A 22,648-nucleotide genomic window follows, 5' to 3' on the forward strand; every position below is an offset into this window, starting at 1 on the left:
TCTGTTTTAATCAGTTTCATATTTAAATCAAATAATAAAATATTGGTAGAATTTTTATGACTCCCTATATCAAGGAACTGTAAGTTAATATTTTTCCATATTTTCTTCAGATACTCTTTAAGAAACAAAGCATCACAGCAGTTAAATTCTCTTTGTGCCCGCCCCCCACCTTTCACACCCCAGGTTTCAGTGCTTTTTCTAGCTTTGATATGAGGAAACCTTGTCTATATCCAGACAGCCCAGACTTAATGCAGGATCTTTACCTACTTTTTTGCTTTCTTAGGTAGACACTGGAGCTAAAGCCCAGCAAGGGGCAGTTCACACAGATTTGTATATGGTTGTTGCTTATTCCTACAGAGCACAGCCAGCAGGCAGTGTGCTTACGTGTGCCTCATTCTCTGTTATCCCCAGAGAAGGGAGCCAGGAGGTTTGGGCAGCGAGAGAGGACAGGCAGCAGGCTCAGTGGCAGGGAGCGGGTGGATCTTGGGGGCTCTCTTCGGCTCATCCCAGGCCAGACTCAGCCCCTGCCCAGTGAAAATGGGAGTGTTGTTCTCAGGACACTAGTGAGTCCCAGAGCTGTCTTCTAGGATCAGTGTTAAAACAAAAATCTACAACTAATGTCTGTATTTTCACTCTTTTTTTCTTTCCTTTTCCCAACAGGATCCAAGCAAAACTCCCTGGAATCGCAAAAAAAAAGGCAGAATAAGTACATGGAAACCAGAAACACAACAGTTACTAAAACACCATTTAATAGTTATAACGTTGTTACTTGTACTATGAAGGAACATGCTCGGTGTCAGCTTGAGCCTGCATTCCAAGCTTTTTTTTATTTGGTGTTTTCTCCCCTCCTTTCCCTCTACCCTCAGTATCAAGCACAAGAATTGTTGGACTTAAACAAGAACTGATACCTTAGAAAACCCAAAAGAATAAAGAAAGAGTCAAATTAATAGGATAAATCAGTACCTTAATGATGGTGGAGCTTTTACCTGTAACTTGAAAGGAAGGGGAAAATTGGAGGTAAAGGAGAAAATGAAAAATAAAAACACATCTCTTGGGTTCTTGTATCCAAATTTCAAGGACTAGTCAGTCTTCTAGAGCTTCCCATCATAGTTTTGCCCTTATTTTTAAGTTAAGAAATAATGATTAACTTATGAAGAAATTATCTGGGGACAAGAATGGGATCCTTCCCTTGTTTTTGTTGTTGTTTTGCAGTCCTGATCCCATCTTTCTGCCCCACGACGTGAGCAGCTACTCCTAATCTTCTTCTTTTTCATTAAATGATATAACTTTCAACTCTGTGAATAACTTATAGTTGATAGTGATGATTCCTGATTCCCAGAATACCATCTGATAACCAGGAATGGAGTTGGAAGGTCGGACGGAGGAGCGCACAGGAGCGCTGCTGTGACTCCCGCGCGTCCTCAGGAAGGAAAGGCTCCGCATGGGGGACGGTGGTGTCTGTGTCGTTTGTTCTGGACACCAGTTCTGAGCTGTAGTTGGAGAGCTTATTCCTGAATGTGCTTTCCTCCCTCTTTCCTCCCCTCAAGTTCAATAAATACGGTTGTACTTTTCTTATTATAAAATAAATGTCTGTAACTGCTGTACACTGCTGTAAACTTGTTAGAGAAAAAAAAAATTAATCTGCATGTGGGCTCCTCCGTTATTGAGTTATTGTAATCCTGTCTCAGTCCGTGGCGGGGAAACATTCTCAAGAGGTGAGCTACAGAAACACAAAGGCCTTTTTCTCTTTTCCCTGCACACTCCATCTTTACCTGTGCTCATCGTTTTAACCTGAGGACCAAAGCTGCGCTGGCGTGCGCGGAGACCGTATCTGTGGTTGAGACCCCACAGATGAGTGTAGGGAGGTGCACTTTGTGGTTCAGGTGGGGTTTTAACTTAGAGGCTGGCTTACTGGGCGTGTGTTATTTGAGGATTCCTTCCATCTTCAGGCACTTAAGCTGTCTCAGCACCTGTACCGTGGTGCAGGGTCCTCCTTTTGAGAGTGTTTTCCAAGAAGCTGTAGGTAAGGGTGACCAGGCAGGGCAGATTGTGTTGGCGGGCTCCATGCGCAATTAAAAGACAACAAACAGTTCACGTTGTTAACAGATGGAGGGCATTTGGGAATCTTTGATTCCCACTTGAGACTTAACGTCTTCCTCCCCTTCCAACATTAAAATTCAGTAAACTTGAAAGAAAATCATCTGCGAATTCTTTCAGGTTGTAACTGACAGTCGTGATAATCCAGACAGAATATGCACTTGTGACTTGAAAGTAAGGGCTATAATCTTTGACGGTCCCAAAGCAGTGCAGCTCTGTAGAAGGTAGTGGAAGGATCTTTTCTTTCTACTTTGTTGAGAAAATTACTTAGGAATTTAGATGGGTAAAGGTACCTTGCCTTACTCCACTCTTATTTTCTTAGCCCCCTTTCCTTCTGAAATGTTTTCACTCATTTCACGTCATGGTAGGAAATGCACTTTCCACCTTCATTCCTTTGCCCTCCCAAGAAGTCAGTGCACTGATTGTCTTTTTGGGCTTCCCCTCCTAAGGGCCTTTCCCTGCACAGGAAGCCTCCACACCTAGCTTTTGCTTTGTCACTGCTGTGTTCAGATTGATTGGACAGATCTTTGTGCCACACAGGAAGTTTTGTTTTGTTTTTTTTTTTAAGAAAAATCTATAGGTGAAAAATTACTAATGAAACTGTGTGCGTATATGTGCGTGCAACATAAAAGTACAGTAGCATCAAGGAGCTTGAATCTTGGTTCCTGTAAAATGCAAATTGATGTGGTATTAATAAAAAAGAAAAAAAGAACAGTGACTGTGCTGTCATTCTGCTAACTTTATTCTTTATACACAGTTTGGGTAAAGTAAGAACCAAACAAGGCTTCCACTGGCCCCCATCCCCACTCCACTTTCGAGGCTTTAAAAAGTGATTAATAGTTGATACTAGTAGTGATTTCCAAGATTGCAGAATTTCCATAGTAGAACAAAGCTGTGCATTTGGTTTCTGAAAGAAAATAAGAGATCCTCTTAAGAGGGGACCGCAGGAGAAAGATGGTGAGTGGAAAGGGCCAGGGGGGTCTGTTGTCCCAGTTCACACCAACCTAGGAGGGTTCCCCCACCTGCAGCATGAGTGAAGCAGCCTGTAACTCCCACAGTCACAATGTGCTTCAAATGAGACTCAGTCGCCATGGAAAATGGAAACCTTCCCATCAGGTCTTTGCTCTTTCCCAAAACTAAGGCTGCCATGACCCTTAAGCTGCTTTTTTTAATTCAACATACCTCTTAGAAAACTTAGGCTGAAATTTTTAAAAAGTAACTGATGCGAACAACTTCACAAATACGCATACAAATGTTCAAATAATGTCACTAACATGGTATATAAATATGTATTCAGAGTAACATTTACATATTGGCCATAATAGCAAGCATACCATTAACAAAAAAAATTCATGAAGAAACTTCACCTGTTCATATCAGACTCCCAAGGCAAGGAGGAGGCACCTAGAGATGAGAACCACCTAATCTCCTGACTGTTAGTTCAAGAGGCTATAATAGCTGCAAAGTAGTACAACCACAGTGCCACTGCGCAGTTCACTGGTGCTCAGAACTTCAGCATGCCTTGTGATCACTGGAGGGCTTATCAAAACAGATTGCTAGGCTCCACGCCAGTTTCTGATCCATAAGTTGCCACCCAAGAATTTGCATTTCTACTAACTTCCTAATTTCTGTTGGCTACACTTTTGAGAACCAGTGGAGTGCTTGGGGCTGCTTCTCAATGAAGACATCCACTGCTGCCCTCCTAAGGCCTCTCCCTGCCTATTGAGAGCAAAAACCATTCTCATCCTGCTCTCTGCCCTGGCTTACCTGAACTTCGGCAGAGGGTGTGGATGACTATGATAGTTGCCCCAGTCTGCCTGTTTTTGAATAGGCAGAGTAGTGAAAGTGGCAGAGCACTCCTGGATCTGAAAACAACATGCATGAAGGAAAATAAAAGAATGGCAGTACCCAACCTGGGGCCATCCATAATCCCTGCTCTCTTTTTAATACTGTCTCAAAAAACCTGGAGGTTCAAACGCTAGGAATTCACTTTTTAGGCGAGTGACAGCCCATGCAGTATTTCCTGAACCCCTGGTGGCATCAACAAAACAATGCCAGAGCCTTTGCCCAGCAGGGAGGCCTTGGGCCAGGTGGCAGTCAGCCCTACTTGTGCAGTTCTGGTCAGGAAAGCTGCTGCTGGCACCCTCCAGCTGAAGCCAATGGTGGCAGGACTGCCCTGTTGAATACTTGTTCTAGGAGTGTGCTGCTCTTTGCCACTCCCAGGAGCCCACAACTGCACTGGGAGGGCCTGCGGAGCCCAGCTGCACACGCCATCCTTCGGCAGGCCTAACCGTAAAAGAAATTTTAACTTACCAGAGATGGGGAGGCCATGTGGTGTAGTGCAAAGAACACTGAACTGGGAGTTGAGGTTTTTATTCTAGTCCTAGTACTGCTCCTACCTGGTGTGTGATAATTTCAGTTCCTGGACTCCATCTTACCTATCTGTGAAAGGGGTTGGGGCAGGTACTGGTTGATCTCCAAGGTCTTTCCAGCTCAGACAATCGAGTTATATAAAAAATGCTACAAAATCCGTGGTATAAAATTCAATTCCCAATCAGAAGTCAAGGGGACTGGGCCTGAGGCACTTGAACCGTGGGCTCTGGCCTGGGAGCACTGAGATAAGGAAGGCTTTCCTCTCTGCTCTCTGCTTTCCCATCCACAGAGGCGGCTGCCAGGGCCGCTACCCCTCCAGACCCAGCCCTGAAGTCCCCACCCGCTGATCTCCCCACTCAGCCTTTAAGACCAAAGGATCCGGCCTGGCTATGTGAAGAGCGCCAGTGGGTTACTAGAGACTCCTCGGAGGAACCTGGTGAGGCACACATTAGTCTATGATGTTTGGGGTCCTCCCGTCCGCGCCTCCTCTCTCCTACCTTTAGGTCCTTCCTCCACCACCTCACAGCTTATCTCTGATACACGCATAATAAATAAGACATTTGCACATAAGGGTGACGGACAGCTCTCTTCCCGCCCCTCCCCCTCTCATATAAAAGCATTAAATACAGTTTCAAAATAAAATACAAAGAGCAAAAAGGGCCTGATCCCGGGGCCACCTGTTCTCCACAGGAGAATGAATGTACACATCCCTCTCGGACCTGCCTGGGAGATCGCGGGGCCCGTTCCCGGCCCCTTGCGGCCTGGCTCTGCCGCGAAGAGGAGAGAAAGGAAGGCCGAGGCCGGGCCCCAGGCCCAGAGGGCTGCGAATGGGTGGCACGTCCACGGCGTACAAAGGGGGGGGGGGGGGCAGAGGGGGACGGGAACAGAACGCCAACTGCCGGGACCTCCAGTGTCCCGGACTCGGACTGAGGGCGCTTGAAGCAGGCGCGCCTGACTGAGCTTAGGGGTACAGGGAGACCTTCGGAGCAGGCGAGCAAAGGAAGAAAGTGCTAATCCCTTTACAAAATCGCGGCGCCGGCGGGCGTGGCAGGGGCCGGGAAGGAGGGCGGGGCGGCCCCCCGCAGGGCCCGCCCCGTGGGCGGGGATAGGGATTGGCCCCGCCCTCCCGCCCGCGGGCCGGCGGGCTCCCAGGCCCCACTGCCCCTCCTCCCGAGGAAGGCCCTCGTCCGCAGTCCAGGCCACCGAGCGGCCGCGACGGCCAGTAACGAACGGCTGGGGGTCAGCCGGCCCCGATCCCCGAGAGCCGTGCCTGCTGGCGTGCCTCTGTGAAACCTGGGCGCCCACCCAAGCCAAGGAAAAGGGACCGGCGCGTCCCTTCTACACCCTCTCCGCTCCACCTACTTGGGACCCTAATACTGACGGCGCCCCGCCCGCCCAAGCCTGGCCTCGCGGGGTGCGACCGGGGGCCGAAAACTCTCCGTGCACAGACTGAGGCTTCCCAGGAACTAGCCGCCTTGAGCGGCGAGGGCCCGGGCTCCGGGTCCGAGGTGGAGAGCGCGCTTCCCGCGGCGCCCGCACTAGCTTGAACCCGCCACCCCACCCCAGTCCCGAGTCTCCGCCCTGCCCGGCCAGCCGGGGTGGGCAGCGGCCAGGGCCGCGGGGAACCGGGGGAGCCGGCTCGGCACCGCCGCCCTCCCCCTCGAGTGATCTACGCCCGACACACGGCGCCCGCCTTGAGGTCCGCGCCGCCGTCGCGCGGCGCCGCCGGGGCGGGCGGCCCGAAGCCCTCGTGACCGTAGCAGCGCAGCGCCGCCTCCTCGTAGGCCTCCAGGATGGTCTGGCGCTCCTCGGGCGTGAAGTCCATGGAGAAGGGGTGCACCTGCAGGATGTGCCGCTTGATGGTGCTGACCTTGAGCGTGGCCAGCGCGCCCCCGCACACCATGCACACCAGGCCGCGCCGGCTGCCGTCGTAGTCCATCAGGTACTCGCCCCGCCAGCGCGGCTGGTAGTTCCGCCGCTGCTCTCGGCTGCGGGGCGGGGGAGGTGGGGGCGGCGGGGGCGGCGGCGGAGGGAAGGCGAGCGCCCCGGGATCCGGGCCGTCCTCGTCGTCCTCCTCTTCTTCCGCCTGCCGCTCCGACGGTTCCCCGGGGGAGAGCGGGACGTCGCCTAGGACGGAACAAAGGACCGCGCTGGAGCGTCCCGGCCTCGTGACCCCCCTACCCGTGCCCTCCGGTGCTGCCAGCCTCCCGTCTCCCCTTCGACCTTCTACTGTCCCCACCCGCCTTCTACCCCTAGCCCCTCTCCCTCTCCACCTGCTCTGACCCAGCTCACCCCACCACTCCTCCTCCTCCTCTGGCTGCTCCTTCTCTGCCCCTCCCCCCTCCTCGGAGGCTGCGGCTGTGCTGGGTGCGGCGGGGTCCCCGGGCGATTCGGGGCAGGGCAGCCCCATGGCCAGCAGGTGGGCGGCCTTCTCGCTCCACTCCTGGGCGATGAGGGCCCCGACTGGCCCGCCGAGGCGCGCCGAGCCCGGGTGGCGCCGGCGGATGTGCCGCTTGATGGTGCTCATCTTGAGCGAGGCCAGCGCGCCCCCGCATGCCAGGCACACCAGGCCGCGCCGGCCGCCGTCCAACTCCAAGAGGTACTCCAGCCGCCAGCGCTCCGGGCAGTAGCGGCGGGGGTCGCGGCCCCGCGCAGACCGGCCAGGGACCCCCACCCTCTCGCCCTCCTCCGGCTCCTCCTCCCCTGCCGGCCCGGGCACCCTCTCAGGGACCCAGCCAGCCTCTTCCTTTACGTCTGGGAGGCTGAGATCCTGAGAGGACTGGGCTCCAGCAGCGGGGGCCGGGTCCCGGCTCTTGCTGGTCAGGTCCTGGGGGACGAGGTCATCGTCTGTTGGGGAAGGGGTGAGGGAGAGGGGCTCAGCTTGCTGGCTGGGTTGCCCTTACCCACGAAGAGGGGGTCCCTTGCTTCTCATCCCAGCCCTAAGCTAGAAGCCCCACCAGAATCTGTATGCGTGTCTATGGGGGCACCGTGGTGTGGGAGGGGTATGTGTGTCTGTGTTGAGGGGGGCGAGATGAGTCCCCCGCCACAACCAGGACCTCTGTGTGTGTGTCTGGGAGATGTGGGTGTCTATGTGGGGGGAGGGGCGTGTGTGTGTATCTATGTGGAGGCAGGGAGAGATGAGTCACTCCCAGTTTTGGCCACAGACCTCACTTTGCAGCCCTTATATGAAGGGGTCCTGGCCATGAGAGGGGCCTCGCACCTGGTGAGGACTGGGTGAGCTCAGACAGCGCCTCCGGCTGGCCACCCGAGGCCTGCAGCAGGGCACTACGCTGGGGGGCCCTGCGCTGGGGGCCACGGAGCCCCAGGCAGCTGGGGTGCACCTCCAGCACGTGGGCACGGATGTCATCCAGCTGCAAGCTGGGCAGTGCCCGGCCACAGGCCATGCACACCAGCCGGTTCCCCCGCGGGTCATAGTCCATGAGACACTCTGCCCGGAACCAGTTCTGCAGGGACTCCTTCAGCCTCCGCTCCAGCCGCCGGGCACCCAGCCCCCTGCTGCCCCCAGCCCTCCGGGAGGCAGAGAGGCACCCACGCCGAGCCCGGGGTGCCCCTGGGCCCCCTCGCCTCTGGCGCCGGCTGCCCCCACCAGCTGGGGCTTTGCCTGAAAGGGTTGGAGGGAGGGAAGGGACTGAGATACTGGCCCTCTGGGAGAGCCCCCCGACCACAGCCAGGACCTCCAGCCACAGGCCTCTCCCTCACTCTGACTCTGAGTCCTTTGCCTAAACTTTGCCCTTCCCTTCCTCTCCCCTCAAGTCTTAACTCCTTCATCTCCTAATCCGCCTGCACGCAAACCCTCAGCCCGACCCGACTCCCCTCCAGGTCCAGATTCTAGACCCTTCCCTAGACTTCACTGTCATACCTTTCCAGTACCCTCTGCTCCCAGGCCTCTCTCCAGCCTCCACTCCCTGGATCCTTCTAAAACTACAGAATGTCAAAACTGTCTGCAATACTGGAGATCTTGTCCTATGGTCCCTCACCCACTACTGTCCAATAAGCAGAGCTCACCCCAAAAGCAAGCAGTAACTTGCTCCAGGAAACCAGCTAGTTGGCCAGGAAGCCCGGGCTGGCCCCACCTGGCCCCATCCACCACCCAGGCCCCAGCTTCCCCAAGTCGGACATTACCTGGGCCCTTGGGCAGGCTAGCCTGGAGGCCAGCCCCTTCCTCCTCCTCCTCCTCGTCGTCGTCCTCCTCCTCCTCAGGCCCCTGGGCCCCCAGCCCCTCAGCCTCTCCGCAGGCCCCCAGCCCCAAGTGGGCATCCCAGCTGTTGCTGATGACTTCCTTCTCCCTGGGACTCCAGTGCAGGGAGTAAGGGTGCTTTTGACGGATGTGTCGCTTGATGGTGCTGAGCTTGAGAGTGGCCAGGGAGCTGCCGCACACCATGCACACCATGCCGTGCCGGGCAGGGTTGAAGTCCATCAGGTACTCCAGCCGCCAGTGGTCATGGTAGTAGCGACGATGGTCACGGCCAGGAATGCGGCTTTTTCCAGGCCTCGAGGCCCGGGCCTCACAGTGGTCTGAGTATTTCCTGCCTGAAGATGCTGGTCCCCTGGCCCTGGAGGAGGGCAGGGGGGCATTCCCCCAGGACCCTAAGGCACCCCCTTCCAGCTGAAGATCTTGCCCTGAAGGGGGGGGAGGGGGAAAGGGAGACAGTTTCTCAGTCTCTAAGATTTCTAGGGAAAGAGCCTAGGGCTTCCATTTTGCAAGAGAACGGAGGTGGGAGAGAGGTCTGTTCAGGGGCAGGAAAGGGACTGCAAGAGCAATCAAAGGGAGGTGGCAGAGCAGGGAGTCAAAACATTGGTCCTTTACAAAGAGTGAGACCCCTTTAAGAGAGGATCAGGAACAAAAGAATGCAGGGCACAGCTCTAATTTTTTTCAAAAAACAAAGGTGAAGGCCAAGGAGGCAGCAGGTTCTGCAAGGCACCCCTTCTGGATGAGCACTGTCTGGGTAAAGCCAGGGGAGCAGCCTGCTGCAGCGGTTATAGCCGGAGCAGAGCGGGCAGCGGGGCCAGAGAACAAAGGGGGCATCTGTCTGCACACAGGACCCACTGCCCGAGGCCCCAGCCCGGAGGGCCCCACCCAAAGATGATCTTTTTCCCTTTCTGCAATAATGTCTCAAATACACCCTCCTAAGAGGCCCATTTTAAGGGGTACTAAGCATTGTCAGGTCCCCAAATTAAGGGACCCCATGACAAAGCTGTCAGCACCTCCAGAGAAAGGAATTTTTAGGACTAGAGTCTGGGAGAGCTGATGACTGGAAGGGACCAGCCGGAGGGCCACCTGAGCGGCTACTGAAGATACTGCAGCAGGGAGTGGCCACCACCCACCGGAATCCATTAAGTCTTTCTGGGGATTTATTTTTTGCTCTGGCCCGGAGCTGGCCACTGCCCAGCAATCAGTGGGCAGGCAGTGGAGAGGCCACCAACCCAGTGGTGTCCCCTTTTGCCAAACCGAGACCCTGAGCAGTACCCCCCACTTTCCCTACAATTTGGACCGTATTTCATTTAGAAAAGGGTCTCCTGGCCAAATAGGCAGAATAGACAGGTGTGGTCATCCTCCCAGTAGAGAATCTCACCATATGGAAAACAAAAGCCAGGATCAGAGGGGGCTCCTGTCACCCTGTTTTTGTTTGGCTTTGTTTTAAGTACATAGAAGAAAAAGAAAGCGCTAGTTTCAGTCAGAAACCTGGGTTTGACTCCGGGCTTCACTGGTAACTTGCTCTGTGACCTTTGGTAGGTGATGTCCGCTCTCTGGGCCTGAGTGTCTTTGTCTGCAAAGGCACTGGAAAGCTAGCTGGTCTCTCAGCATCCTTCCAGCGCCGGATCTGTTAGTCTAAGGTGGACTGGCCCTTTAAGAGCCGAAAAAAGGGGAGGAGCTGGGAGTCTTTAAAAACAAAAGGGGATGGGGAATTTCTGGGAGGGGAGCTCTGGGATTAGGGGTGAAGCTCCAGAGCCTGGACGCAAGCTTCAGGGCTCTTAAGCCGTTGACCCCGCACAGAGAAACAGCCTCCTTTGAGAGCAAACGGGGAGGACTGGCTGGTCCCGCTATAGCTGACAAATTGTGGCAAAATTTCTGAAAAGATGGGAGGGGTAACGCGCGGATAGAAGGGGAGTGAATGACATTGTGGGCGAGCCCATCTCTTTAAAAACTGCCCGCCCGTGGGGAAGGTACTGATAGGTCCCCAAGAGGCGCAAGCTATGCTCTCTTCCAGGGAGAACATAGGGGAAAAAGAAAAAGGGTGCCCTTCTCTAGAGAGGCCCCAGAGAAGACAGCCCAACTTAAAGCAGCGGAGTCCCCAGCTCAGGTCCTCTGGAGGGAAGCCCCGGAAAGGGACCCACGGTCTGGGCAGACTTTTTAAGAGACAGCTGGTTAAGGGAGACCACCTGGGAGTCTGAAAGAGAAAGGGACGGGGGACGGAAGTCCCAACAGCCTAGAGCGCGCACCCCGCGGCGCCAGGCCAGGTCCTTCGGGGCCCCTCCAGCTCTGCCTCCGAGGCGGGGGCCGCGGGGCCCTTTAAGGGGGAGGGGATCCGCCCGAGCCCCGCGGGCCAACCCCGGGAGCTGGGCGGGGGGCTCCGCCGCTGGCGCTGCAGCCACAATCCGCGCCCACCAGGTGGCGCCCCCGCCCGCCCTGCCCGCGTCCCCCGCTTTGTTCGGCGGCGAAGAGGGGCCCGGAGCCCGGAGCCGCAGCCCTCCCCTCCCCCACGCCGGGGCCCCCGCCCGAGCCGCCGGCCCCAGCCAGCTCTTACCGCCGTCGTCCTCCTCGGGTTCCGCGCTGCCGCTCGATCCGGCGGGCGGCAGCCGTCGGCCCCGTGCCGAGGCCGCTGCTGGCCCGGGGCCGCCCCTGCTGCCGCCGCCGCCGCCGCTCCGGCTCCGGTGGTCCCCGCCAGGCTCCATGCGCTGCGCTGCGGCGCGGGGCCCCGGGGCGGCAGGGCGCGGGGCCGCGGGGCCGGCGGCGGCCGGCGCGCGGCGCTCGGTGCGCGGGGCCCCGGGGCGCGGGGCGCATGCACAGGGCGGCCGGCAGCACGGACGGCTGGCTGCTCGCTCGGCGGCGCGGGCTGGACCGGGGTGGGGATTCCTGTCTGGGGCCCCTGGGGCTCCTTTAAGGGCTCCTGGGTAAATTTAAAGGGGCCGCACGCTATTTCCTCCTGCCAGCTCGCGGGGGGCTGGGGGGAGCGTCGGGAGGCTAAGAGCCCGACCGAGGCTCCGTATCCGGGGCCCGCCGCGGACGTTAGGAGCATGGACCTCGCGGTCCTCGCGGGCCCGCGCTGCCGCCTCCGGGGCTCGGGTCCCGGCTCCTGGAGGGTCACCGAGGTGGCCAGGGGCGCAGCGTCCGTTGCGACGCGCTTCCACCCAGGCTCAGCTCGCGCCACTGCCCCCTCGGGGCATCTCAGCGCCCGGCTTCCCGCACCCGCTCTGGCAAAGGGGGTCTCCCGGTGGGGAGGCCCGGGCCCCTGCCAGGGGCTGCCTCCTCCCGCGCGAGCTCGGCGCGGGCCCCAGAGCGGACACGAATGGCAGGGGCCCCAGATGGCCGCGGCCCCGCGGAGAGGGTGGAGCCGCGGGGGCGGCCGCGCCCCCTCCCGCGGGAGCCGCCGAGGAGCGCTGAGAGCTCAGGCTTCAGCCCTGGAGGGCGGACGAGCCCAGCGCCCTCGGAGCTGGCCGGGGCGGGGACCGCGGCCTCGGAGATCCGGGCCGAAGAGAGAGGGCGCGCAGGAGACCGCGGAGAGCCGGCCGCGCCGAGGCCCGACGCCGCTGGGCGTTGGGGGCCCCAGTATGCAAGCCGGGAAGAGAGGGGGTGCGCCGCGGTTGTCTCTGGCTCCTACCCTCGCAGGCCTGGGGGTGGCAGACGCAGCCCTGGGCCCTCTGGCCGGCACGAGGAGGCAAAGAACGCTGACCCCGAGCGAGGTGTCGGCACCTGAGGACGCGCCCCACCACGGCTGGGAAGCACTGGGGCTGACCCTGCCTGCGAGCCCCGGGATGCCTCGGAGCCCCCAGGCCCCGGGAAGCAAAGGAAAGGGGCCCGGAGAAGCAGCCAGGGGCTCGGCAGCCCGGGGTCCTTCCTCGAGGACCGGCTGGAGGAGCAGGTGCTTTCTTTGCCTGTGGTTGGTCGCCCACAACAAAGGCGATTCCTAGAGATCCAAATTACAGGGTGCGGGAGGCCGTGCAGGGTCTTATTATCTCGAGGTGGGTTTTATTCTCTTCTTTGGGGACGTGCCCAGCAATCCGTTAAAGTCACGCTTGACACACATTCCTTTGCTCACTCCACACCTACTGTGTGCCAGCATGCCCCTAGGCGATGAGCAGACAGCAGGGAGCAAGACCCACAAGTCTGATACTGACGAAACACCCACGGCTTATGAAAAGGAAACAGTCCCCTTGGGGAGCCATGGGAAATTCTAAAGTACTTTCAGCACAGGAAGCCCGTCTCCTGAATATGAAGAGGGGCTGGGAACTAAAATTTCTGTAGTATCTAAAAGGTGGCTGTCACCACAGGAGATGTCCCATCTCTTCCTCAGTCCCCATGATGACCTGCGAGAGACATCTCCTTGGGTGAACACGGTCTCCCTCCTGCAGGGCTCTTCTGTCCACTGCTGGCCTTCCTACGCTCCCTGACTTACTCGAGGGCAGGGACCCTGATGCTAATGTAGTGCCAGATGGGGCCATGTGATGGAAGATTCCCTTATTCATGCGTTCTTCAACTCTGCCAGGCCAGGGACACAAAGGTGAAATAAGACACAGACCTGGCCTTCACCTGTTCCTAAGTATGGTTTTTATTTTATATTTTTTAAAAGTTTTATTTATTTGACTGTGCCAGATCTTAGTTGCAGCAAGTGGGATCTAGTTCCCCGACCAGGGATCGAACCCCCGCTCCTTGCATTGGGGGCACAGAGTCTTAGCCACTGGACCAGGAGGGAAGTCCTCCAAGCATGTTTTTTTAAAAAAAAATTTACGAAGATAACCCATACTCAGGGCTGACCTCTGTGAGACGCTTTTGGTAAATGTCCTTCTGGTTCTTTTTCTCACTATAAATAGGATAATCTTATTTGTTACCAACAAAAAGGTATGGACACCACCTGGAGGCATTTTTAACAACCTCTGGCTCCTCTCCTTGCTCCCATTTGTGAGCATAGCTTCAGGACCAGCTCCAAGTCCATGGTTCCAAGCCATCTTCCACCCACATTTAATCCTCACAGCCATCCACGAAGAAGCTTTGCTTTGCAGATGAAGAAACAGAGGCTCAGAATCTAGAGTCTCACTCAAGGCTATTCGTTCATTTGCTTATCCACTTATTCAGAAAGCATTGACTGAGCCTGTCCTGAGTACCAAGTACTGGACTAGGGATACAGAGGTTTTAAAATTACATAACACAGCCCTGGAACGTTCTGTTCCCCACTTCCTAGGAGCTCTCAGTCTACTGGGTCTACTCTGGGAAAACCACGCAATCCAGATCATGTTATGACTCTTGTTGGGTCCTAGGAACTTTTGTCTCCGAGTGTGTGTGTGTGTTCAGTCATATCTAATTCTTTGCAACCCCATGGACTACAACCCACCAGGCTCCTCTGTGCATGGAATTTTCCAGGCAAAAAAAACGAGTGGTTTGCCATTTCCATCTCCAGGGGATCTTCCTGACCCAGAGATTGAACCTGCATCTCTTGTGTCTTCTGCCCTGGCAGGCAGATTTCTTTACCATTAGCACCACCTGGGAAGCCTTTGCCTCCGTGGGAAAATCTTCTAAAGAAAATTTAAATCATTTTTAAATGATTTAATGGATTTTTATGGGCCCAACAATTTTTTTTTTCTGATGTGAGAAAAAATAACATTTTCTTTGACCCTTAAAGTGCTTTTTTTCTTCTGACCTTTAAATAAGTTAAACCATTCTCACGACCTCTAAGATTATTGAGGACTCTGGGCACTGTGTTCCCAGTGCCCAAAGGCTAGCCAGCCTTGACACAATAACAGGGTGACAAGTGCCAAGGAAGAGGTCCCCAACCAACTAGGGAAGAATTTTAGGCAAGGTATGGCTTGAGCCAAGTCTTGAAAGACCAGGAGGTGTTGCCAGGATGAGAAACACAGGCAAGGAAGATCTAGGGTGAAGGAAAGTTTCACAAGGCAGAAGAAGAAATGGAAAGAGAGGGGACAAGAGCCTGGGGTGCCTTGCTGCAAGCCCTTGAGTTTGTCCCCAAGGTTTGGAAAGTGCCTGGAGCCAGGGCACTGGGCAGTCAGGAGGCAGCCCTGAGACTACAAGGGAGGAGGGAGTGAAGAGAGAGGTTGGGCACAGCTGGAGCCATCCACACGAGCCACAGAAAGGCAGCAGCTGCAGGGCTGATGGAGAAGAAGCCAAAGATTTGAGCAGGGTCCCAGCACATCATGGTGCCGTCTTCACTGCACACAGGGGGGGATCCTTTTCACACCCCAGAGGGGGATGTGAAATGCTACCTGTTTCATTAATTCTGTCTCAGTATAAGTCAGCACACCTTGAGGGGGTAAATGATGGAAAACACAAATTGGATCAGTATTTTTTTTAAGGAGGGGAAGCGTGTATTTGTTCATGGGACTGACAACTACAGAAGAGGTATCTTCAGATGTGACTTGACCCAAGGCTCAGCAGTGTAACCATGATCTCAGTGTTTGTCTGTGTCTCTTTGCTTTTACCCTGCTTCCCCCTTTATTGGTTCGCTTTCAGACAGGTCTTTCAAAGGATGGCCCCTAGCAGCTCCAGATGTATGACTTCACCACGCCAAGACCCTCAGAAAAGAAACAGATCTTCCTTTCTCCAGCAGTGTGAACAAAATCCAAGGTCTAACTCTCATTGGCCTGATCTGGATCACATGCTTAGTCACATGCTTATCCCTCAACCAATCACTGTGGCACACAGGATGTGCCATTCCCCTATGCCTGAGATCAGACACCCATTCCCAGAGGAATCAGCATGTGGACTGAGATGGGCAGATGTTGTAAAGAAAAACCATAAGAAGTTAACAAAAGAAGGGATGCTGAACAACAGAAATGACAGCTGTCTAGTCACTCATGTTGAGGATACATTGTCATTCCAGCTACTAGCAAAACAAGGATGAGGTACATTTGAGGGGAAAGGCACATGCAGGGGTCATGTCTCCTGTTCTATCCATCACAGTCCAGCTGGACCTGGCTCTCCTTTGGCTATCTGCACAGCTCACCCCTCCCCACCCAGAGTGGGAGCTCCCAGCAACCATCTTTCCTCCACACGTTCTAGCTTAAGAGTCTAGAAGTAGCAGTCCATTAGGAATGTCACCCTGACCCATGCAAGGCCAATCAGATTCTCTCTCCTAACACTTTTCAGGATTTCCAGGCAGCTGAATGATGTCGGAGGGTATATCTATATCGATCAGGATCAGCCCTCTCGCACTGTGAGGAACAGAGTGAGGAGACCTACACTGTGGAAACGGGAGAAGAGGCCATGTACCCTTCCCATTTCCAAACCCTGAAGAAGCCTCGTTACTCTCCTACTTGGGTTTCCTGGGACACATTTTTCATTTCCTCAAAGTATTTTCTGGTTCTTAGAACAAAAAGCACCTATTATGTGCCAGCAGTGACTATAAGACATAGCCCCTCCCCTCACAAAAGTACAATTTTCTTACAATTCAGTAAGAAAAACTCATCATACAGTTTAAAGGAAAAAAAAGGTCAAAGGTTAAGAATAGGTAATTCACAGTCGAGGAATGACAGGTGTCCAGGTAAGAGTAGCTTGACTTTACTTGCGTTCAGGGAATTTCTGATTAAACAGTAAGAGGACTTCCCTGGCAGTCCAATAATTGAGAATCTGCACCTCCACCTGCAGGGGGCACAGGTTTGATCCTTGGTTGCGGAAGTTCCACGTACTCCGCAGTGTAGCAAAAAAATAAATAAATAAACAGCAAGATACTATTAGCCACCTATCTGATTGGCAAATATTTTAAAGTTTGATACTATCAGAAATGGGAAGCGTATGAAGAAAGGGGGACACCCAGCTGAGAATGTGGCAGCTCATAGGGCCACTTTGGAAAGCAATTTGGCCAAATTGATTTATTAATAAATCTAAAAATGCGCATACTCCCAAAGGCAATGTGGTATCCTGGATTGGATGCTGGAACAGATAAAGGACATCAGTGGAAAAGCCAGTGCTATAGACTGAATTGTGTCCCCTCCTAAATTCATATGTTGAAGACCTAACCTCCAATGGGACTGTGTGTGGATACAACCTTGAGAGAGGTAATTAAAGTTAAATGAGGTCAGAAGGATGGAGTCCTAATCCCATAGCACTAGTGCCCTCTAAGGAAGAGACACCAAAGCGCTCGCTCACTCTTCCCATGCAGATGTGCACAGAAGAAAAGCCATGTGAGGACACAGTGAGAAGGTGGCCGTCTGCAAGCCAAGGAGAGAGACCTCACCAAACACCAACCCTGGAGGCACCCTGATCTCAGACTTCCAGCCTTCAGAACTGTGAGAAAATAAATGTATGTTGCTTAAGTCACCAAAATCTATGATATTCTATTATGGCAGCCTGAGAAGATAATACAACTAACGGAATCTAAATAGGGACCTCCCTGGTGGCCCAGTGGCTCAGACTCCACACTCCCAATGCAGAGGACCCAGGTTCCATCCCTGGTCAGGGGACTAGATCCCACATGCCGCAGCTAAGAGTTTGCATACCCCAACTGAAGAGCCTGCGTGCCACAACTAAAAAGATCCTGAGTGCTACAGCTAAGACCTGGTGCAGCCACATAAATAAATACTTTACAAAAAGAAAGAAATCCGACTAAAGGCTGGAGTTTAGTTCACAGTAATATGCAAATGTCGGGTTTCTTAGTCTTGACCCATGTACCATGATAATGTAAGATAATAACATTAGAGGAAACTGGGTGAAGGATATATGGGGACTGTCAATACTCTTACAACTTTTCTGTAAATCTAAAATTGTTCCAAAATTTTGTAAAAATTTATTTGCAAAATGCCCATATTCTCTCATCCAGCAGTTGTGATACTAGAGAAACGTACATGTACAGGAATCATGAATAAAGGGTGTTCCCTTTATTCATCCTGCAGCATGGCAGGTGATGACAACTCAGGAATTACCTAACTGTCCTTTAGTAAGGAAAGAGCTAAATAAGCCAGAGAATGTTCATACTATAAATATTATGTGGCAGTAAAAAAGAATGAGGTAGAGCTATGTGTATAAAAGTAATAAAAGTAAGACACAGAGGATTAAGTTATTCAATAAAATATTATCATGAGACAAATGGGAAGAGTAGGAGGAGCTGGAGCTGCGGGGAGGCTGCTGGGGCTGACTTGTGGGCAGGTGGGCAGCTCTGCCCACTTGGGCACTCAGCACTCTCTGCCCATTGGGCATGCTTCCTCTTGTCTATTTATCTGTTTTCTTTCTTCTCCTTAACTGTTCACTAAAAAAGTCATTGTATTTCATTAGGTTATATCAGCCAACTCTTAGGGCAAGAGACACTTTTCTGTCTATCTCTCCACTTACTTCTGTAGTATATACCCAATTGCTATTACTGGTATGTGGCCTTCAAGAAGTTCTATGAAACAGCAGCCCTCCAATGACATTTTCTCTATAATTGAGGACTCACCAAGTGTGCAAAGCTGACGGCAGTGCAGGGATACCTAGAAGCTGCCACTTGAACTACTGGGACATTCACATTTGAGGGGGAGAGGTCCTACGGGTTCTATAATGTTGGGGAATGTCAGTTGTCCCCAACATTCGATCACACAAATGCTTTTAGATTCTAACTCCTAAGCTTCTCTTCCCTACTGACCAAACCCATTGCACAGTCCACTGTTAAAAGATACTGAGGCATATTAAAATTTTAGAAATTTATTTGAGCAAAAATCCATTTGAATTGGTCATCATCAAGTGGAAGTGGTTAGAAGCACTCCATAGATGGGAGCTGGGGAAAAACTTTTATAGAGAAAAGGTGAGAGCAAAGTAAAGAAATTATTGATTGACTCTAGTTGAAATGCTGGTTGGCTATTAATGATTGGTTGTTAGGTTTTGTTTACATAACCTTGAGGTATTTACAGGTTTACATTTTGGTTTGCTTACATAGGTGCTGAGACATTGGAGCCACCTCAATCCAATGGCCCCTTTGTTTAGTTTAACAATTCCCCCTTTTGGCCATTCAGAGGATGAACAAGAGTTTGCTGTTAGCTCCAATCTCAGTCACTATGAGAGTTAAATTGCTCTTATCAGTTAATGATGTCAGATCCATAGGTGAATTGCTTTTGCTGTTTATCCCATTGTATATCTTGTTTCTGTTTCTCCAAGCTCAGTGAGACCATCTGATTTGCTGCTGTTGGTTGCAAATATGCATTTGAGATCTTTGACACAACATAGCCCACCAGGGAGACTAATGATGACTCTGTGTGTGTGTGTATATGTGTTCATCGCCCAGTCGTGTCCAACTCTCTGCGACCCCATGGACTGTAGCCTGCAAGGTTCCTCTGTCCATGGAATTCTCCAGGCAAGAATACTGGAGTGGATTGCCATTCCCTTCTACAAATAATGATGACTACTAGGGGATAATACCAAAAGACCGAAGTATACTTCTTACCCAGGGCCCCATGAACCCAGTATCAAATAAATCAAAGAATGTACCTGATGTGGTACCAATCCATTCTAACCAAATAGCTTGTTTGTTAATTTCTTGTATTTGAGTTTTTACAATACCAGAGGTGTTAACTCAGGTACAGCTGGAGGTATTAGCTATGGCGCAGACCCTTTGTTCAGTCAACAGATAATCTAAAGCAGTTCTTACTATCTGAAATCACCTTAGCTAGAGAGCCCAGGTACTTTTGTTGTGCAGCCAAGGCCTTAGCGGTGGTAGGCTCAGCTATCACAGCCAGAGTTAAAGATAAACTTCTAATCACATGTTTGTTTGTACTAACTCTGAGCTGTGGAAGAAGGGACTGTCCAAATGATCCCCATCTGAAGATATTAACATCTGCTGACAAACTTCTCTTCCGTCTATAGTATAAGTTCAAGGGAGTGGGCCACTGTTGAGTTTCTACGGTATTAAAAAGGGATAATGAAACAGTAAATGCAGCAAGAGCATGGTGCCGTTTCGTTCTCCAGCTGTCAAGACAATGAGCTGCTCAAGCATGAGGGCTAATACCAAAACTTCTGCATACAAAGCCAGGAAGAATACCTAGGACTGCTTCATAAGTATGATCATTTGTGGACCCATTGGTTGGTTAGCATCATTTTACCAAGACCCAACATAGTAAAAGACCACCTAAATGTATAGGCCTGTCAGCAGACTTATAAATGATTTGGTTTACATTGGCTGCTTTACAGTGTCTTTTATGTATATATTTAGTGAATCTCATTTTCCATCCCAGGATTGGGTTAAATTGAGGCAAGAAACACGAATATGTGGAATTAGTATTTTAACTTTATAAAAAGGACCTGTGGAACAAGTTAGGTACACAGTGGCATTTGGGATTCCAGTGAAATTACTTATAGGGTAAACTGAGGCATCTCTCCCTTCATGGGCTGATTTTGGTTTAACATGAAAAATCCAGCAGTTAGTTCAGTTTCCTACAGTAGCTATTGTTGGTGAAATCCTAATTATAGTGTTATCTTCCCATGCATTAATAGAAAGCAGACAGCAAATAGGCAAAAGAGATAAAGACTGCATATTGGAGATATGGATTTTGATCTGTAATCTAGAGAGAGCTGTTTATCTCAAGATGTCACTTGCTTCTGGGGAGGGATCTCCCTGGTCAATTTTAGCTTTACATCTCTGGCTAGGATGTAGTTCCAAGACTCTGGAGGACCACTTTACAACTGGGAGATGTGGACCTAGGTTTGGAGTCCCTGAAGTTTGACTACTAAGGATGATCTCTTCTAATGAGGTTCAAGGTCAGTCTTTCTTAGATGTTTCCAGAATACCCACCCTCCAGGTTCTAAAATGTAGAAGCCTCAACCGTCTGTAGAAAAGTCATGGAAAGCTGCTTTTACCAGGTGGAAATTTGCATTAAAGCTTTACAATACTGAATCATATCAGAATTTGAGTCCAGGAGACAGATGTGATTCTATCATCAAGGGTATCTTCCCATTACTATTTCATAATGCATTCCTTTATCCTTTCCCATAGGTGTTGATCTAATCGCCATGCCCAGAAGATTCCTCCCCAGAGGCAAGTGACATCTTGAGGTGGTAGACAGCTCTCCCAAGATCACAGATCAAGGTCTTTATCTCCAATACTGGAATTCTAGGGAAGGGCTGTCCAATTGATTCCGTTAATTTAGCTAGATTTAGTATTTTTTTAATATTTATTTTATGTATTTAGCTGTGTTGGGGCTTGGTTGCAGCACATGGGATCTTTTTGTTACAGCACCCAGACTCTCTAGTTGTGGCTGAGGGGTTTGATTGCTTCCCAGCATGTGGGATCTTAGTTCCCTGACTAGGGATTGAATCCTTGTCCCCTGCATTGCACAGCAAATTCTCAACCACTGGACCACCAGCAAAGCCCTAGCTAGCTTTAGTCTTAAGATGCCATTTATTTGTTCAACTTCACCAGGTCACTGAGGACAATGATAATGCCTTTGAGTCAGCAGTGCTTTATTTGTTTAATTATTTGTCTGACGAAATGAGTTCCCCTCTCATTGGAAATTTCTCTGGGGAAGCCCCATGAAGGAAATATATTTTCTAAAAGTTTCTCAGCTACAGTTATGGCATCAGCCTTTCTGCATAGGAAGGCTTCAATCCATCCTGAGAACATACAAGCAATTACAAGAACATATTGATAACCGTCCATATAGTCAAAGCTATGATCTTTCCAGTAGTCAGGCAATGAATGTGAGAGCAGGACCATAAAGAAGACAGAGTGCCAAAGAACTGATGCTTTTGAATTGCGCTGGAGAAGACTCTTGAGAGTCCCCTGGACTGCAGGAAGATCAAACCAATCAATCCTAAAGGAAGTCAGTCCTAAATATTCACTGGAAGGACTGATGCTAAAGCTGGAAGCTCCAGTACTTTGGCCACCTGATGTGAAGAGCCAACTCATTGGCAAAGATTCTGATGCTGGGAAATATTGAAGTCAAAAGGAGAAGGGGATGGCAGAGGAGAGGGTTAGACAGCATCATCAACTCAATGGACACAAATGTGAGCAAACTCCAGGAAATAGTGAAGGACAGAGGAGCCTAGCATGCTAAATCCATGGGGTCACAAAGAGTCGGACGTGACTTAGGGACTGAACAACAATTGATGACGCATTGAGAGAGGCAATTGAATTAAATCCATTTGTAAGTGTTCAAATGGCCTGCTCAGTAGATGATAGGAAGTGTCTCTCTCAGTCATGTCTGACTCTTCGCGACCCCATGGACTGTAGCCTACCAGGCTTCTCCATCCATGGGATTTTCCAGACAAGAGTACTGGAGTGGGTTGCCATTTCCTTCTCATGCCCCATCTAATACCTTAATAGTCTTGCCAGGATTATGGATTTGACAAATCAGACATCGGTGGCGAACCAGATTTGTAACCTTGGAGTAGTCATTCCACCAATTCTTTTTCATAATTCAGATAGTTTTATCTGTGCCATGATGAGATGCAGAATGTAGGGCTTTTAGTAATGGCATTTTCAAGGATTCAGGAAGAATGAAGAACTGTCCAGGCCCTCAATAAATTCTTGTATAATGTCAAATTTGCACCCTTGTCGGTCCCAAGATTGTTGCTGCAGCCCAGATGCCTGATTTTGTCTTTTATATAAATTATCATAAATAATTTGGTTAAATCGATATTACAGAGTTCATTCAGGTTGTGTCTTGGTACAGTCTTAGCGCTGGCTGATTTAGCATGGAAGTCTGCCACAGCATTTGCCTGATAATCATGTTCTGTCTTTCTAGTATGAGCTTCAGTTTTAATAATTATAATTCAGTTACAGAATAGCATGACGGAGAGCAGTTTCATTTATAAGGGGCGCATTTTTCATCAGCCTTCCACTCGTAGCGAGGAACCTGTTTCCATAATAAACCAGTCATACTCCACCCCAAAGGCATATTTGCTGTTGGTATAAAGGTTTACTGATTTTCCTTTGGATAATTGACAACTCCGAGTGAGAGCGTATAGTTCTGCTGGTTGAACAGAGTTAAATTGGGAAAGGCTTCCCCTTTGCCATAAATCCTATTG

The 22,648-nt window shown here is 51.4% G+C and overlaps 2 protein-coding genes across 6 annotated transcripts in view; one reads left to right on the forward strand and one right to left on the reverse strand.

Annotated features, from left to right (window-relative positions):
• Window positions 1-2,654, forward strand: part of RTN3 (reticulon 3) — a 66,470-nt gene extending 63,816 nt beyond the window's left edge. For all 3 annotated transcript variants that reach the window (XM_061406733.1, XM_061406734.1, XM_061406735.1), the window contains one exon: window positions 661-2,654. In XM_061406733.1, coding sequence (XP_061262717.1) covers window positions 661-706 — 46 coding nt within the window. In that variant the 3' untranslated portion in view covers window positions 707-2,654. The remainder of the gene's footprint in view (window positions 1-660) is intronic.
• Window positions 2,655-2,821: 167 nt separating this feature from the next.
• ZFTA (zinc finger translocation associated) lies at window positions 2,822-11,463 on the reverse strand. 3 transcript variants are annotated; one of them, XR_009734583.1, is made up of 6 exons: window positions 11,238-11,463; window positions 8,614-9,111; window positions 7,691-8,092; window positions 6,763-7,317; window positions 3,865-6,597; window positions 2,822-3,004 (listed from the first exon to the last, which is right to left on the reverse strand). XR_009734583.1 is itself a non-coding variant. In XM_061406737.1 (5 exons), exons 1-5 carry the CDS (start codon window positions 11,383-11,385, stop codon window positions 6,140-6,142), a joined length of 2,061 nt encoding a protein of 686 aa, XP_061262721.1. In that variant the 5' UTR covers window positions 11,386-11,463; the 3' UTR covers window positions 2,822-6,139. The 3 variants fall into 3 exon arrangements, 2 of the variants coding, with proteins under 2 accessions (XP_061262721.1, XP_061262722.1); XM_061406737.1 differs by having other exon boundaries at window positions 2,822-6,597; XM_061406738.1 differs by lacking the exon at window positions 7,691-8,092 and having other exon boundaries at window positions 2,822-6,597; window positions 11,238-11,461.
• Window positions 11,464-22,648: the final 11,185 nt, after the last annotated feature.

This window comes from Bos javanicus, chromosome 29 (genome assembly GCF_032452875.1).
Source record: "Bos javanicus breed banteng chromosome 29, ARS-OSU_banteng_1.0, whole genome shotgun sequence".
NCBI classification, from domain to species: domain Eukaryota; kingdom Metazoa; phylum Chordata; class Mammalia; order Artiodactyla; family Bovidae; genus Bos; species Bos javanicus.

Bases quoted from the DNA above. Each gene is read 5' to 3' on its own strand.
- ZFTA (XM_061406737.1), bottom strand. From the start codon at position 11,385: ATGGAGCCTGGCGGGGACCACCGGAGCCGGAGCGGCGGCGGCGGCGGC. The intron at 9,112-11,237 runs GTAAGAGCTGGC...CCCCCCCTTCAG, and splicing joins ACCCGAGGAGGACGACGGCG to GGCAAGATCTTCAGCTGGAA. The intron at 8,093-8,613 runs GTAATGTCCGAC...CAACCCTTTCAG, and splicing joins TAGCCTGCCCAAGGGCCCAG to GCAAAGCCCCAGCTGGTGGG.